This window comes from Leishmania major, chromosome 33 (assembly GCF_000002725.2).
Source record: "Leishmania major strain Friedlin complete genome, chromosome 33".
Taxonomy (NCBI): Eukaryota; Euglenozoa; class Kinetoplastea; order Trypanosomatida; family Trypanosomatidae; genus Leishmania; species Leishmania major.
Window position 1 is genome coordinate 1,073,931 of NC_007285.2, and position 17,000 is coordinate 1,090,930.

The window sequence follows — 17,000 nt, forward strand, 5'->3', positions numbered from 1 at the left end:
AGCTGGTGCCGTTGTCGCCGCCGCCACACTCGATGTCCCTCGAGATGGTGGCAAACTCCACGGGGAGCGTCCCTGACGCTGCTCTTCTGCATTCGCTGCGACTCCCCCCGGCGGCACCGCTGCAAGGCTGCGGCGCTGCATCTTCGACGACCTCCGCTGTAGCTACAGACTCCTTTGCCTTTGCTGACGCTTCGCCCACGCCAGGATCTGCGTCGTCAGTGTCTACGACGCCGCAAGTGGGGCCCTCTTCATCTTTGCTCTCCCTCCACAAGCTGAGCACGAAGGCCGCTTCGACTTCGAACGCGGCATCGGACAAGCCAGCGCCGGTGCTACTTGCCGGAAATGGCCGACCGGGATTGCCTTCGACGTCTTCCCCGTTCATCTACCCTGCCCCACCGTCGTCGCCGTTTCCTGTGCCAGCAGGCTCGCTTGCGGCGATGCGTACCCAGCCCACGTGCGTGGAGTTGCCAGGGCCGCAGTCGCTCTTCATTCGCGGCTCTGACGCTCTTGGGTGCAGTGGTCGCTCACCCCAGCTACTGCAGTCCGACATTCGCACAGAGATGGGCGGCGCGCCTTCAGGGAAGGTCTAAAGCGGCCGCTCCTATTTTTCGTTGTTGTCTCTCATTGTTCTCGCATCTCCCACGTAATCTAATGCGTGAGCGCGTGCTGTCTGCCGTGGAGGGCTTGCTGATGTCGGCACAGAGCATGCGCTGCCTTGCACGATGATGTTACGCAACATGGGCCTTGGTCATTGCCCTTCACGACGAGCCGCGCTGTGCCAAGGACGGTCATTTCTTCTCTTCCAAGGGGGTTTCCAGCCCCCTCCCTCCCTCGTTGCTCCCTCCTCGTCTGCCCGCGTGTTCGTCGTAGCCACCGATGACTTTCCTCGCAGGCACCGTGATCTTTGGTGACTGCGGCTACCGCAACCAAACTCATGAACGAAGACGAGGCCCATCGGCATTCTACTCAGAACACCTCCCTCACTCCGATGTGAGCATCCTCGAACGGCGAAAGTTGCCCTTCATCGTATTGGTCCTTTTTCTTGCTTCTCTGACGTCTCACTTTCTCTCTTTCGGTCGCTTGTCCTTCCCTTCTCTGTTCGTTGATCCCGCTTTATCTGTTTCTCTCTCTGGAGACGCCTGCATATGTGCACGCAGCTGCACGTTGCTGCTTCTACGTTCTTCTGTGCGTTCTCGTGATGTTTGATTGGGTGCATGAGGCACGCCTCTTTTTCGTCGCTCTTCTGGATGTCCACCCCTCCCCCCTCTCTCTCTGTAAAAGACAAGGTGCTGCAGCCGGCGAGGGGAACGGAGACTAACGCTGCCGCCTCAATCAAGAATTCATTGGCCGCAGGCGTTTCTGTCTCTTTTAGAGTCCTTTGTACTTCTCACTCGCCTTGTTCTTCGCGTGTTGCTCGTTCGCCATACGCCGCATGAGCTCGGCGCCTGCTCTGCTTGCGTGGCTTCCTTCCGACTTTCCGTTGCATGTTTTTTTTTTTTCTCGCCTCTTCGAGTGTATGACGTGAAGGCGGTCACGTTTCCGAAGCAGGCGACGCTTCTTCGCTTGTTTATGTGCTTATATGTTCGTGTGTGTGTGTGTGTGTGCACTAGGCAACTTGCTCTGCGTAGTTGCGGTGGGGAGGCATCGGACAGGCGTGTCAAGCACCATCAGCATTCGAGCCAGTGAGCAGGGTCTAGCAAGGAAGCAAACCAACGCCGCACAGCAGCACGCAGCCAGCTTTCGTGTTGTTGTCCTGCGATGGTTCATCCGACGCCTCCGCTGGTCCCTCGTTTTTTTTTTTGGCAGCCGTTATGAAGTGCGTCTTCCCCTCGTCTGCCTTTTTTTGTTTCCACCCTCTCTGCCTCACCCAAAGACGACACGCCGCCCCACCCACCCACCTGCCCCGTGCACACAGGCACAGAGGAAAGAATGCGAAACGACAATACAAAAGCGAGCAGATGGAGGAACCAAAACAGCAGCGACAACCACGACCTGGAATGACACGGACGACACGCGGCGACGCTGTCCGTGTGGTGCTGACCATTTTCGACTCCCTAAATCTTCGATCCGTTTAGTGGTACATCATCCACTGTTTTCTTTTTTTTCGATGTTTGCGCGCGCGCTCTATTATACCACCTCTTCTGCTTTCTCCTGGACGCGACATCTGCGTGCTTGCCTGTGCGTTTTTTTTTTCACGCTCGCCGTTTGCCTCTCTCTTTCGATTCGCTTCACGAAAGCAGATCGCTGAGATGATCCCCTCATTGGAAAAGACAAGAACATTGCCGATTAACGTGAGTTCAGCATGGACGCGGAGATAGTGTTGAACACAGACTCCAACGTACTACAGGCGCGCTCGCTCGTTCTTCTTATGGATCTCTTGCACGGACAAGGAAATCGCGCTTCTGTGCTCACCCCCCCCCCTTTCGCCCTCTGTCCGTTGTGAAGAGCGGCGCTGGAGTCCAGGGGGGCCGCCTCCTCGAATTCGAGTCAGCTCCAAGGGCTGTGCAGGGTAGACGCCTCTTTACAGGGCCTTCTTGTGTCTCGCTGCCTTTCTTTGGGTTCGCTGTTCTTCCTCTGACGCAGCGTCTTTTTCCCGTGCGCCGTTCTTAATGTGCCCAACTGCCCTCTGCCAACCTGCCTCTCCCTCTCTCTACTGTGCGTTTTCCTCTCTATCCTGCTCTCGACGTGTATCGGCAGATTGGCGGTGGTGTTCTCCCTCGCTGCATCGGACGTCGTACGCACGTATCTTTACACGGACACAGACACACTCGCCTGTGTGCGCGTACGAGAACGCGAGCGCGCGTGCGTGTGGTGGACGATCTCACATAGACTATTCACAACCTCACCATTGAAAGCGAGGACTGGCACCTGAAATCGAACGCCCCCCCCCCCCCCCTTACGACTATTCTTTTCAAAGAGGCTGTGCGCACGGGGTCAACACACACACACACACACACACACACACAGACTGATTGACAGTCCGAGAGAAGCGACGCAAATCTGCCGTGTGATCGATTCGCGTTGGCCGTGTGCGCTGCTGTGCGTGTCTATCACGGAAGTACGTGGGGACTGCCTCTGTGGGGTGGCTAAACGGGTTCGTTGACAGTTGTCTCTTCTGATTGCATTTTCTTTTCGTTCCTGGGATGCTTTTGAAGCGGCTTTACACCTGGAGGTGTTCACGTGACTGTACTTTTTTTTTCTCGCCATCGTAGCAGCTGACAACAAAAAACCCACACAAGACAACGCTGAGGCGGCTGCTGCAAGTGAACGTGTTCGAGGGAGGGAGCTATCGGCTCTGTGCGTCGGGTTCGTATCTCCATCCTCCCAACTCCATCGTAGGAGTGCCTTGCGACACCCCCTTACCGTCTTTTCTTGCTTTTCGCTCTGCCTTTGTTTTGCTGTTGGGTGACTGTAGTATCGCTGCTGCTGCTGCTGTTGCTGTTGTCGCCACTCCTTATTTGTTCTCGTTTTTGCTTGTTTGCGCGGGCACGCCGGCGTCCGCGGACACTCTTGATCTCCACCTTCTTTCCTGTTTGTTTCTCATAGTTGCCTGCCCCCTTCCTCCCTCCCCCCTCCTCCTCACTCCACACTCCACCAGTGAGTGCTTGGTGTCTTTGCCTGCTTTTGTGTAGTGCACAGCGGTCTGCGTCTCGCTACACGCGCTCTGGTCACGGATCGCCATCGACACGGTGTGCTGCCTGCATCTTGCGTGCGGCTGCCAGAGCCGGCGCGCGCGCTTGCGCTTTGTTCGCTTTTTTTTGTTCCATCTATACGAGCCGCCTTCTTTTCGGTTGCACCGTCTCACCCCCCCCCCCCCCCCCCGGTTTCTTCGCCCCTATCCTCGCTCTGACGATGGGCCAGGACCAGAGTCGCGCAAAGGCCTGTCAGCTTGGACAGGCTGAAACAGGCGGCACAGATCGCAGTGTGTCTGCCGGCTCCGCCTCGGCTGCGCCTTGGGAGGCCCCCGTCTCACTTGCTGGCGTCGAGGGCTTCCAGGTGGTGCGACTGCTGCCGGACAGCCCTGCTCACAAGGCTGGCCTCATCCCCTTCTTCGACATTGTCACTGCTCTTGACAAGGTTCTTCTCGAGTCAGAGGGGAAGGCGGCGCTGTCGTTCTTCAAGAGCTACGTGGCCAACCACCGCGACCAGCCCGTCTGCTTCACTACTTTCAATCTGTACAGCCGCACATACCGCGATGTTTACTGCGTCCCGTCGGACGAATGGGGCGGTGGTGGCTTGCTCGGGTGCAGCATCGAATGGACTCGCGCGGACGCCTGCCCAGAGCGTTGCGTGCACGTTGTTGACGTGCTGGAGGGCAGCCCTGCCGCGTGCTCTACAGAGCTGCAGGCAAATCGGGATTACATTATCGGTATGCAGACTGTCCAGGAGACACTCATCACACTCATAAAGAGCCAGAAGGATTTCTACTGTCGACTGGAGGCGTGGCACGAGGAGCAGCGCTGGGCGCTGGAGCGGAAGCAGTTCTTCCCAAATGAGAGGGTGGAGGTGCCGCATGTGCTGCTCTTCCTGGTGTACAATAGTGAGAGCAACACGATCGAGGAGGTGGAGGTGGAGATGGGCACTAACCCAGAAGCAGCGGTAGGCATCAGCGTCGCCACGGGCCTGCTGCACATCATCCCCTCAGTCGCCACCGCCGACCTTGCCGTCGGGGCTTCGCTGCCAGTCATGAGCAAATTCGCCTCTGTCGGGCACAGCGTTGTAACGCCAACCAGAGCGCAGCAGCAGGAGCACCAGCTTCTGCAAGACGTTTCTCTTACCCCAGCTGTGGGGGCTGCGCCTCAACCGCGAGAGCAGTCTCAAGAGTCAACGGGCTCTGCGCAACCACTACCAAGCTTGCCCTTGCCGCAGGAGGCGCATGCGCGCTGCGCCGTCGTTGACTCGCCAGAAGTGCACACGATGACTAACCCGCACGAGCCGCCGATGAACTCGTGTCCACAACCGTGCCCGCCACGGCCGCAGCTGCAGCAGCAATTAACGGAGGCCGCCCTCTACTCAATGCCCTCGCTGGCCTCCTTCAATGTAGCCCCACCGCCGCGTCACGATGCGGCTGGGGGAACCGCCGCTGCCGCCGTGGAAATGGGGCAGAAGCCGTTCAACCCTTTTGCGGAGGAGGCGTCGCCGGACTATGACGTGCTGGAGGGTGCGCCGCTGGCACACGAGGGCGTGATGGCGGCTGAACACCACCTGGGGCAGCATGCACCCACGATGGAACAGCCATACTCATCGTCTTACCCGCCACTATCGTCCCAGTCCCCGCCGCTTTCAGGGAGTCTTCCCGCCCAGATGAACGGCTCTCACAACCCCGCCACCGCTCTGCCATCTTATTCTGCACCGCCTCCACCACCACAGCAGCTGCACGTAACAACTATGCCCACGTTCTCCAGTCAGCGCATGCCCCCTCCACTGCAGTTTCCAGTGTTCCCTGGTGCAGCCGCAGCAAAGAGAGCTCCGGCGTAGCTGTGACTCATGCTACTAAGAATGTGTTGACCCTTACGCCAGTTGTGTTCCCCCTGTCTCCGCACTTTCTCGCGCCGGTGTGCTTCTCCGCGTCTGCATCTCCGTCCGCGGGCTCATCGCGCTGACGATTAGCAGCGCGATGCAGCACTTTCTTGTGCTGGGCGAGGAGGCGAGAGAAAGATGGGGCAGCACGAACAACACTTAAGATGGCGGGAAGGGGCAACGCCAATCGAAGCAATGACAGAGAGAGAGAGACAGAGAGAGAGAGAGAGAGAAAGCCGAATCCAGAGCGGGCAGGGCTGGGCAGCGAGCACGCGTGTGCCGTTCGCCGCGTCTTTACTACCCTCTCCTCTCCTCTCTCTGAATGTAGTTCAACACGCGTTAGTGTAGAAGTCCGTTTCTTTATTATTATTGTGGGCTGCTGCGCGCGTGGTTGCATGTTCCGTGCGCCACGTTGATGTGCCACGTCTCTTTCTCTCCCACGGGTTACTTGCTTGCATTTTTGTTCTAATTTGCCCCCACGAATGTGTGACGCGTGCGGACTAACGGGTGGGCCGTGTCGTTGCTTTTCCTCTCCATTGCATGAAGTGTGCTAAAGGATACGGGATCGCCCCTGAAGTGAGGCGAGGTTGTGGTGCTGGTGTGCATCTATTTGTGTGTGTGTGTATGTGCAGCGAGAGAGAGAGAGTTATTGGGCGGGGGAGAGTCGGGGGGGGAGTGACCCAATGGCGAGGTTTTGCTTGAGGACACCACGACGGCGCAGAGGTTGTTTTCGTGCTCTCGTGATGTCTGCCTCGTCGATAACACGCACACACAGCGAAAAGATGAACCAAATCTGAAAGTCAAATGGCTTCGCGGCGTGCTCATGAGTTGCTGACACACCCTCCACCTCTCTCTCCCTCTCCCTTCGTTCTCTTTATCGGCACATGTCTTCCGTCATTGGCTGCACGCCTGTTGTTGGTTTGTGCGACCCCTTCCCCTCCTCTTCCCCCCTCCCCCCGATGGGCGAGTGCTTGCCCTTTCGCCCGTTTGCAGGGATCCCCTTGTTCGTGGTGGTTATGTGGGCTTCGGACGGAAATTGGCAATGCTGGGCGACACGCCACCACGCAACTCCCACAAACGTACACCCGCGCCCACACACAGCAGATTGCAGACCAGGAAGCACCCGTGACACGCATCGAAAGGGGAGGGGCGAAGATGTGGTGAAGAGGGGGGAGGTAAGCGGTGGGAGGGGCGTAGCGTTTAGTGGATTGTTTTCTTTTCTCTGTGCATTGTGTGCCTCGAATGCATGCGGGGATCATGTGCGTTCAGAGTTACAGCTGCGCACACACGCGCCGACCGAGCGGCCGGCTCTTGCGCCCTTGTTATATATGCTGTATCAAGTACGCGGTAGATACTCCACACGCACGCGCGCGCACACACACACGCACACACATACACACACACACATACACATATACGCATCAACATTGCCCTTTCGGAAAAGAGCGACAAGAAGCACAGCACACAGGCTCGGCCTCCCATGTGGGGGCGCATACCTTTGCCTTGCCCATCGACACAGCGGCAGTGGCGGCACTCAACACGTGCTTTTCGCGAGCTTTTCCGCCCTCCTTTCCGTGTTGTCTTTCGTCCATCTCCCATGTTGTGCTCTCTCCTTCTATTGCTTCGCTGACATCGTTGGAAAACGGGGGTGGGTGGATGGGGGGTACTTTCACGCGACCCCCCTCCCCACACACACACACACACACCGGTACTTACACACCCACATGCGCACACGTGCGCACGCATTCTGTAATGCTCCTTCCCCTCTATCCCTTTCTCTTTCCGCATTGGGCACAAGAGAAGAAGAGCAACGAACATACACGGTTAACGCAACACAACGCAAACTAACACGTCACAAGCGTCAACGCTGGTTTCTCCTCCCCTCTCTCATCCCCCCCTCCCGCCACCCGCAGACGCAAGGGAACTGGTGAAGCGACGGGTAAAGAGAAGCAACGATAACGCAAAGAAAAAGGCGAACGGCTTCCCGCTCTCATCTGTGGTCCTCCACACATCCGCCCAGAAGGCACAGCAGTGACGTGCGTGGTTGGACGTTGGCAGGCTGCGCGGTGCCAACCAAACAATAAGCATACACACACACACACACACATACGCCACAGGCACGTAACGTTTTCCCACTTCTTTTTGTGTTGTTGGAGAATGCGTCGTGTCGTACAGAGGGCGACGGTGGCCTCCGCGATGGCCGCCGCGTCGGTGTCTGGCGTCGTGCTGTCCAAGCCTTCGAGCGGCGTCTCTCCCGCGCTGAGTTGCGGTGCCGGTGGCTGCACCACTGTCACGGCTGCCACACTCACGTCGGCCTACCGCTTCTGTTCTACCGAAAAACCCGCCACCGCCGCCGCCACTGAGGCAGAGAAGAAGCCGAAGGCAGACGCTTCGGAGGAGCTGGACGAGGACGTCATCGTGGAGCCTGCTCCGGAGAACACAAGTGCCGGAGCGAACGAGGTGGACGGCAGCGCCACCGAGGCGACGGCTGGGACAAGCGCCACGGTTGAGAAGCCTGTCGGTGAGTCGGAGGAGATGGGCTTCAAGACGGAGACCCGCCAGCTGCTGGACATCGTTGCATGCAGCCTGTACAGCGACAAGGAGGTGTTCATCCGCGAGTTGGTGTCTAACGCCAGCGACGCTCTGGAGAAGCGCCACCTGCTGGAGCTCAGCAACCCCGAGTACGCCCGCGAGCCGGCCGACGAGGCCCCACTGATTGCCCTTTCCTGCAACCAGAGCAAGAGTCGCTTCATCATACGCGATACGGGTATCGGCATGACCCGAGAGGAGCTGACAGCGAACCTGGGCACGATTGCCGGCTCCGGCTCGAAGGCGTTCGTGCACGAGCTCCAGAGCAGCGGCAAGTCGGCGGCCGAGAAGATCATCGGCCAGTTCGGCGTTGGCTTCTACGCGTGCTTCATGGTGGCCAAGAACGTCAAGGTCTACAGCCGCAGTGCCAAGAAGGGCTCGAAGGGCTACCTGTGGGAGTCGGAGGGCACCGGCACCTTTAAAGTGACGGAGTGCGAGGGGGTCGAGAAGGGTACAAAGATTGTGCTGGATGTGAAGGACACGGAGCTATCCTTCTGCACCCCGCAGGTGGTGGAGCGGGTGCTGAAGAAGTACAGCAACTTTGTCTCCTACGAGATCACCCTCAACGGCGGCAAGGTAAACACTGTCGAGGCCCTCTGGATGAAGGACAAGAACGACGTCACCAACGAGGAGCACATTGACTTCTACAAGTTCATCTCCGGCTCCTATGACAGCCCGATGTTCCGCCTTCATTACTCCATCGATGCCCCGATGAGCGTGCGGGCGCTGCTCTACGTGCCGCAGTCGCACACGGAGAAGTACGGCGGTGGTCGCATGGATGCGGGTGTGAACTTGTACTCTCGCCGCGTGCTGATCCAGTCCAAGGCGAAGGGGCTGCTGCCGGACTGGCTGCGCTTCATCAAGGGTGCCGTGGACAGCGAGTCGATCCCGCTAAACGTGTCGCGTGAGCACACGCAGGACGGCAGTATGATGCGCCGGCTGAGCACGATCCTGACGAAGCGGATCATTCGCTGGCTCGAGGAGGAGAGCAAGCGCGACCGCAGCAAGTACGAGCGCTTCATTCAGGAGTATGGCCCCTTCCTGAAGGAGGGTGTGTGCACGGACCAGGTGCACAAGATGGAGCTCGCGAAGCTCCTGCGCTTCCAAACGACAAAGTCCGACATCGACTACCCCTACGTCTCTCTGGACAACTACCGCGACCGCATGCAGCCGAATCAGTCCCACATCTACTACCTGAACTTGCCCAGCAAGGAGATGGCGCTGCAGTCGCCCTACTATGAGCAGTACAAGGAGCACGACCTTGAGGTGCTCATCTGCACCGAGCCGATCGACGACTTTGTCATGCAGCACCTCGACACCTACGCGAAGCACAAGCTGCAGAACATCGAGATGTTCGACGCCAACCTTGACGGCTACGTGCAGCACAAGAAGAAGCTCGAGGGAGACAAGAACGATGACGTGGCCGTGAAGAAGCAGCTGAATGATGTCCAGGTCAAGGCGCTCTCCGACTTCATCTCGAAGCGCCTCGTCGGTCGCGTCGGCGTTGTCAAGTCGACGGACCGCCTGCGCGACAGCCCTGCCGTGCTGGCGGACCACGAGGCGGCACAGATGCGCAAGATCTACCGTATGACGGGCCAGGCCGCTGGTCCACCGCCGAAGTACAACCTCCACTTCAACCCCCAGCACCCTCTCATCCGAAAGCTGTACACGCTGTCGCAGTCGGAGGCGAGCGAGGAGGTGGAGACGGCTGGCCTGTTGACGGAGCAGATCTTTGACAACGCCATCATCGCCGCTGGACTTCTCGAGGACCCGCGCAGCATCGTGACGCGCCTCAACACGATCATGTCGCGCATGGTCGAGAAGGTGCCGGAGCCGTCGGCGGACCAGTGAAGGGGGTCAGCCGAGTATGGCGATGAGCGCCTGTGCGCCGCAGTGAGTGGGCCAACTAGCTTACTTGCTCCCTGTGACTGTTCCTTGTGTGCTTACCATCTTTATTGAGTTTTTGACCCCCCTCCCTTCCTGCCTCCCTCCCTTCCTCCCGCCCTTCTCTGCGTGCGGGAGAGCCGGTCTCTCTCGCACCGTTGGTGGTGGTGGTGGTGGTGCGTGTGTGTGTGTGTGTGCGCGTAGGGGGTGGGGGTGGGGCACCACTTTCGACGCTGAGGGCCCCGAGACCGCGTGATTGCTGCCCACGGCACTTGAAGCGGGTCAAGGAACAACCACAACAAACAAGGTACGTAAAACGAGCAGAGAGGATTCAATGCGGTGAACGCAAAAAACGAGAACGCAATGTTGACACTCAGGCGCTCAGGGAGCGGAGAGGGGGGCGAAGGAGTTGTCACGGAGCAGGAGGCCGTCGGGCGAGCAGGAGAGACGCGGGGGCCGGCAAGCAAGGAGGGCGCAGAAGTGGGCAGGACTCGTATAGAGTTACGGGCTTGAATGACCTCGACTCGTGTACGACTCCTCTGAGAGAGCGAGCCAATAGCTTTACAACGAGGAGGGCAGATGTGCCAGACGGACACGTGTCGCACAGCCGCCCCGCTCCTTTCGGCTTTCCATTGGTGTCTGCACGACTCTCCTTTGGTCTGCTGCCGTCGCCTCTTCTCCTGTTGTTCTCTTCTCTTCTTCCCGCTCTTCTTGATCTTTCCTGATGGTAAAATTTGTTTTGCCTAAGACAGATGCGCGCAACAGACGGAATCTCATGCGTGCGCTCCCTCTTATCGTCGTCCACGTCTTTTCGCTCAGGCCCTGCCACGCACATGGGATCAGAAAACGTATCGGCGCGGCTGAAGTCTCTTGCTCTCTCCCACCCTCCTTCGTTTTCTGCCTGCGTATGCGTTCTGGCACACCTCCGAGAGCGGTGACGTGCGACAACGCCTTCTTGAATATTAAATAAGTTCTCGTTGAGTCTTGTCAGATGAGCAAGGGAACGCAAGAACTTGAACCACGTACCGAAGCCGCTTCCGGTCGTGAGGTGGATTTGTTGCTGCCGCCGACAAGCACAGAGAAGGAGCGCACAGGCGCGTGGACCCGTCGTGGTCTCCCTGCCGGGCGAACGTTACGTAGGAACCACCTTGTGCAAGTTTCTGCGGCTCAAAGAGAGGGATTCGGGGGACCCCTTATCGGGTCTCTCTCTCTTTCTCGCCTTTTACTCCGCACACAAGATGTGCGCTTGTGTCGGTGCAATGCTGCGCCCTTTAACCCTCTTCTGTCCTCGCTTTCATCTGTCGAGTTCATCATCCCTGCCTCTGCCTCTCCTTGTTTGCGTGTTCGCATGCTGCCTTCCGAGCAGTGTCACAGCATACATACCCACCAGCAAACCTCATTCGTCTCTCCACCGTCGCACGACGGTGCCACCTGGCGCACATAGCATGGGTAGTCACTCCAAAAAAAGCGGCAGGGGCGGTGGCGGCGCGCATGCGCGGCAGGCCCGGCAGCGGCAGCAGGGTCAGCTCAAGGTGCTCAAGAAGGACCTTGGCGTGCCTGACCTAAAGGACGTGGCGCAGCGCCTGACGCAAACGGCGCAGCGGCGCACGCACAGCGTCTTGAGCATCCCGCACATGCACGGTGCCGAGGAGGCCGGTGGGTCTCGGCCAAGTAGCAGCGGCGTAAGCGGCAGAGGTCTTCGCCTCGCCAACCTCACGCGCGGCGGTGGCGCTTTCGGGAAAAGTGGCGCCTGCTCTCAGATTCGCGGCAAGGCCCTGCAGCAGGTCGCCCAGAGCACTGAGGGCGCCGGCAGGACCGAGTCGACGTTGGCGGACCGCCGCCGCGAGATGCTGACGCTGGCGCTTCGCGCCTCAGAGAAAGTGCATGACTACGAGGCTCCAATGCAGCTGTTTCGCCAGGACGGCGCCGGCGAGGGCTACGCGGAGGAGGACAGCGTGTGGGTGGAGGATATGACGCGCCGCGGACAGGATCGCTCGCTGCAGCGTTTCTTCAAAGAGTTCCATCGCGTCGTTGAGAACTGCGATGTGCTGCTGCAGGTGCTGGATGCCCGCGACCCGCTCGGCTGCCGACTTACGCAGCTGGAGAAGAACATCCGCTCAACCTACGGTGAGGAGCGGAAGAAGATGGTTGTGGTGCTGAACAAGGTGGACTTGCTGCCGTCGAAGGAGGTGCTGGATGCGTGGATCCACTACTTTGAGCAGCAGGAGCAGCTCATGTGCATTCCGTTCGCAGCCAACGCCAAAGGTTCACTCGGGCAAACGTACGTCACGAACATGTTTCGGCGGTTGCGCTCACTCGCCCGCAGCGACGAGACGGGCGAGCGCAAGGCTATTGTTGTTGGGGTGATTGGATACCCGAATGTAGGGAAGAGCTCCATCATTAACGCGCTGAAGCGCAAGCACGTTGTCGGCGTCGGCAACATGCCCGGGTTCACAACGGGCAACACCGAGGTGGAGCTGCGGTCTGACATCCGCGTGATGGACTGCCCCGGCGTGGTCAGCCCCGGTGAGGACAGCGGCGACGTGGTTCTGCGCAACGCCATTCGGGTTAGCGAGCTGGTGAATCCGTTCTTGCCAGTGCAGCGACTCCTACAGCGATGCACGGCGGTGCAGCAGGCTGATGACCACGACAACACCGACGTCGCCGCCCACCAGGCGTTGCGCAACAGCGGGCTGCACCCGTTGGCTCTGTTTTACGGCATTAGCCAGTTCCGCGAGAACGACGTGATGGACTTCATTGAGCAAGTCGGGATGCGTCGGGGACGACTCACACGTGGTGGCCAGGTGGATGAGGAGTCGACGGCGCGCATGATCCTTGCAGACTGGAACGATGGCCGCATTCCGTACTACACATATCCGCCTGCGGTCGACGAGCTCTTCCTGCGCAGCGACGACGCCTACCGCGCCGTCAACAGCAGCGGCTGCCTCGGTGGTGGGGCTGAGGAGAGCAGTACGCAGGCGGAGCTGGTCTCGGCTAAGGTGCGCGGCGTGATGCTGGACGGACTGCCCACATTTCACCTTCACATGGATCTGATCGAGCAGCACCAGCAGCGCACAAAGAAGCGGTGGAAGCAGAGCGACGTGCCGTACGATGACCCTGATGGCGACGATGGGGACGAGATGCTCTAGTGCGATCCCGCTGGCGCAGGTGTGAGGAGGGGGTGGGTGGGCGGGGCGGTCTGCGCCGATGTTGGTGTGCCGTGTGTGTGCGTTTCGGGAGGAGCGTGCGGGGGTGGGGACACGGAAGGCGGCATACCTCAGCGCTTCTTTTTACCGCGTGTCTCCTTCCCCCCTTCCCCCAAAAGACACACACACGCACGCATGCACACACACCGACGGTCTCTCTTGGTACTATCTGCGCATCGTCGAGGGAAGGGCAAGGTACTTGTCAAGATGCGCAGAGTCCGTGCGTGATCGCACGCTCAACGGAACGTTAAACCTCTGATAAACATACACGATTTCCATGATAACAACGGAGTCGAAATTAGACAGACATGTGAACGCATGCGCACAGGTCGCCACCGATAGTCTTTGGGCGCGCATGTGTGTGGAGGAGTGGCAGTGGGGTCCAATAGCTGCGCCTTGCTGGGACAACGGTGAGGCACCGCACGCACGTCTGTGGCGTCCCCTGTTCTTCTTGGCATGCCTTTTAGCTCGCTCTGCCTCAGCCTGGTTCTCCGTCATGACGCCTGTGACGGGCTTTGTCTCTTCATTCTCCTCTACGTGGTCATCTGCGCCACTGCTCTCGTGTGCGCCTCGAGAGAGGTTGAGGGGGAGCGATCGGAGGGCAATCGGAGCGTGGTCGTAGCTGCCGCGCTGCCACTGTCCGCGACCCTCCCCTCCCCTTCCCTCGCCTCTTTTGCGGGCAGCGAGGTGATGTCAATGTGACGCCACGTCTGAGTGCCTCATGATGCGAATCTCTTGCTTTCCAGCCTTTCCCCCCCTCTTTCCGGTTTCTGTCCAACCTACACGCTTGCTTGCATGCGCGGAGTGGACTTCGAGACGAACGACACACCCTTTGTCCGACAGCGTCCCTTGCATATATGCATCCCTCCCCCCGTCCCCCGACGACCACCCTGGACCACCCCACACGTACGAGCTTCTATGCCTTCCGTCAATAAGTAAAAAGAAAACGTCATCACTGCCTCAACGCGCCCGGATTCGCTGCTCTCTCCTAGTTGAGCGGCGTTGTGCAACGGAGTGGTTGGCGGCTGCTCGCCCTCTGATTCCTGTGTATGTGGCACTTTGGCTGAGAGAAACCACGTGTTTCATCAGAGCAGCAGTGCCACGCTACTTCTTGCATCATGTACCACGACTCGCCGGTCGAAGCGGCGGTGGTGGTGCATCGTCACCGACAGCGACGCACCGCTTCAACTCTCAAAGGCGACGGTAACGAAGGCGAGGCTGAGCGACACATCATCGACGGCTACCAGCTGCATCGCGTCGTGGACTTCCTCTTTTCCGGGGCAACTCATGACGGAGAGGTGACCACGGCGTCTGCGGTTGCCGTTACCACCGCGGCGTCTGGCAAAGGGGCAGCGTCATTGTCCTGCCAGCCGTGCTGCAGCACCGCCGCTGCGCCATCGCGGCTTGGCCTTCCCTACATGCGCGTTGCCCTGCAGTTTCCAGACGAGCGTCTCGGCGACGCGGTGGCTGTGGTGCACTGCCTGAGCAACCTCGTCGCCACGGATCAGCGGTACGTTGAGGCGATGGAATTGAAGAGGGTAGAAGGGGTGGTGAGAGAGGAGTCGCAATGCTGCCCCGCCGGTGGGGTCGCACCGCCCCAGGAAAGAGGACTTCCAGTGGCTGGGGCAGCAGCAGCACACAGCCGCCCTGCGACGATGGACAACCCGAATTGCCCTAAGAGCGCAATGCGTTTGTTTGTCCTGGCCGACAACACCTTTGGCAGCTGCTGCCCCGATGAGATCACCGCCCAGCACTACACGGCCGACTGCATTGTGCACTTTGGTGAAGCCTGCATGAGTCGCTCAACCCGCCTGCCGGTCTTCTATGTCCAGCCAGCGTTTCACTTCAGTGCACTTACCACTGGCGCTGTGGCTGGCAGCGATGCCGTAGGCGCGCTGCTGGATGCTGAGGCGACCTTAGTGCTGGAGGTGGCGCGGCGGGTCGCGTCGGCTATTCGCCATCGGCTTACCAACTGGTGGGCCAAGAAGGCGGAAGCGACCGGCGCTTCTGCAGGAGCACCCTGCCCGGTGCATCCCCGCATCGCCATTGTTGGCACGTACCCGACGAAAGCCATCGTGCAAGCGGCTGAGGGTCGCTGGAGCACCACTGAAGATGCCAGTGTTCCCATCAGCTGGCCGATCTTTGAAGAGCGCTGCCTCTCTGTTGCAGGTGAGCCGGTCAAGTTGCACGGCGCGGAGGCCAGCGGCGTTGCCGATGCAGGGTCCACTTCCTCGGGCGAGGACTGCTGGGTCGTCAACGGCGTGCGTTTTCCGCGCGTGCTTTCCTCGTCATCGTCTCCCGCGCCGTCGCACGAGGTACAGTACGTGCTCTTTATCGGCGCTGTCGGGTCGTCGGCGCTTGTCCACGTGCTGACGGCAGAGCAGTACAACCAGTTTCACTACAGCGACCTGTGCCGCGAGTACCTTGCGTGGGACGGCGGTGCTGAGGTGAGCAACGTGCCCGTCGTTTGCGTTCTGAACAGCAGCTTTGGTGACACGGCAGAGGCAAAGGAGCAGCTGCACAACGTCTCCAAGTGCCTTGCGGGGTCTGGGGCTTCTCTGTCTGCGTCTCTCGAGCTGAGGGGTGCTGTGCACCATTGGGTGTCAGCCGCGTGCGCCGACGGCGTCGCTGCGGCTCTTGTAACTGAAGATGGCATGCGAGCGCAGCAGGTGCTGCAGCGCCGCATGAGGCAGCGCGCCTTTAACATCGAATCCGTGCGGGCAAGCTCCGCCATTGGCATCCTCGTCGCCTCGCTGGCCATCGAGGGCTACTACGAAGTGACGCAGCAGCTCCACCAGCTTCTTCGGGCCCACGGGAAGCGCAGCTACATGATCTATGTCGGCCACTTGAATGAGTTCAAGCTGGCGAACTTTGTTGACACAGTTGACTGCTTCGTCGCGGTGGCCTGCCCGTACAGCCGGCAGAGCCATTTCACAGAGAAGAGGGATGGATTCATGAAGCCAATCGTGTCACCGGCTGAGGTGCTCGTCGCCTTGATGAGCGCCGACGACACGCAAGCGGACGAGCAGTACGGCATGGCGGCCGTCTACACAACCTCCTTTCAGGCAGTGCTGCCGCTGCTGAAAAGAGCCGTGCAGGCGCGCCAAAGCGAGCTCAAATCCCGCGCAGGCGGCACGGACGCTGACCCGCAACAACGGCAGAATGACGAGGAGGAGCGATGGACGTCCAGCGGCGCGCTGGTACGTGCCAGCACTGGAAGCGGCGGTGGTGCATTGATCGGACAGGGAAGCTCGCAGGGTGCACTCGCCCGCCTGTACGACCGCGAGTACGTCGGTCTTGACCCTCGAGTGGGGCAGACGCCGGTTCAGGCCAACATCCTGGAGGGCAAGCACGGCATTGCGCGCGGCTATGCAAAGGAGCGGGAGGGGCAGGGCGTGCCACCGTCAGGGACCCCATGATGCGGGGCTACCGTCGCAGGCTTTCTCCCACAGCACGAGTGACGCCGTTGCTCTCGCGTGTTTTTTGCCAGATTTTCTTTGCTAACTCGTAACAAGCACAGCGGATACGAAGCGGAAGGGCGTGGCCCCGATTTCTGAGGATCGGCGAGCACCGCAAGACCGCGGATGGTATCCTGAGGTGGTGGATGGCTCGATATGTGGACACGTCTTGGTGCAGAGACGCACGTCCACGCGCACGTGCGCACGTGTCAGCACGGAAAAGTCGGGTGCGTGCTTCAAGAGAGCGGCAAACTGGCACAGACGCACACGCTCGCACGACGCCGTGACGCGGGCGGCTGTGGTGTACCTCTCTTGACGCATCATCGAAGGGACGCCGCCGCAC

At 59.7% G+C, this 17,000-nt stretch overlaps 4 protein-coding genes across 4 annotated transcripts; all 4 read left to right on the forward strand.

Annotated features, from left to right (window-relative positions):
* Positions 1-3,852: 3,852 nt before the first annotated feature.
* Positions 3,853-5,478, forward strand: LMJF_33_2380 (putative Golgi reassembly stacking protein; the record flags this gene model as incomplete). Its single annotated transcript, XM_001685947.1, has 1 exon — positions 3,853-5,478. The coding sequence occupies one exon, from the start codon at positions 3,853-3,855 to the stop codon at positions 5,476-5,478; it is 1,626 nt and encodes a 541-aa protein (XP_001685999.1).
* Positions 5,479-8,055: 2,577 nt separating this feature from the next.
* Positions 8,056-9,960, forward strand: LMJF_33_2390 (putative heat shock protein; the record flags this gene model as incomplete). Its single annotated transcript, XM_001685948.1, has 1 exon — positions 8,056-9,960. The coding sequence occupies one exon, from the start codon at positions 8,056-8,058 to the stop codon at positions 9,958-9,960; it is 1,905 nt and encodes a 634-aa protein (XP_001686000.1).
* A 1,478-nt stretch (positions 9,961-11,438) lies between these two features.
* Positions 11,439-13,142, forward strand: LMJF_33_2400 (putative ras-like small GTPases; the record flags this gene model as incomplete). Its single annotated transcript, XM_001685949.1, has 1 exon — positions 11,439-13,142. The coding sequence occupies one exon, from the start codon at positions 11,439-11,441 to the stop codon at positions 13,140-13,142; it is 1,704 nt and encodes a 567-aa protein (XP_001686001.1).
* Positions 13,143-14,617: 1,475 nt separating this feature from the next.
* LMJF_33_2410 (conserved hypothetical protein) lies at positions 14,618-16,618 on the forward strand (the record flags this gene model as incomplete). Its single annotated transcript, XM_001685950.1, has 1 exon — positions 14,618-16,618. The coding sequence occupies one exon, from the start codon at positions 14,618-14,620 to the stop codon at positions 16,616-16,618; it is 2,001 nt and encodes a 666-aa protein (XP_001686002.1).
* Positions 16,619-17,000: the final 382 nt, after the last annotated feature.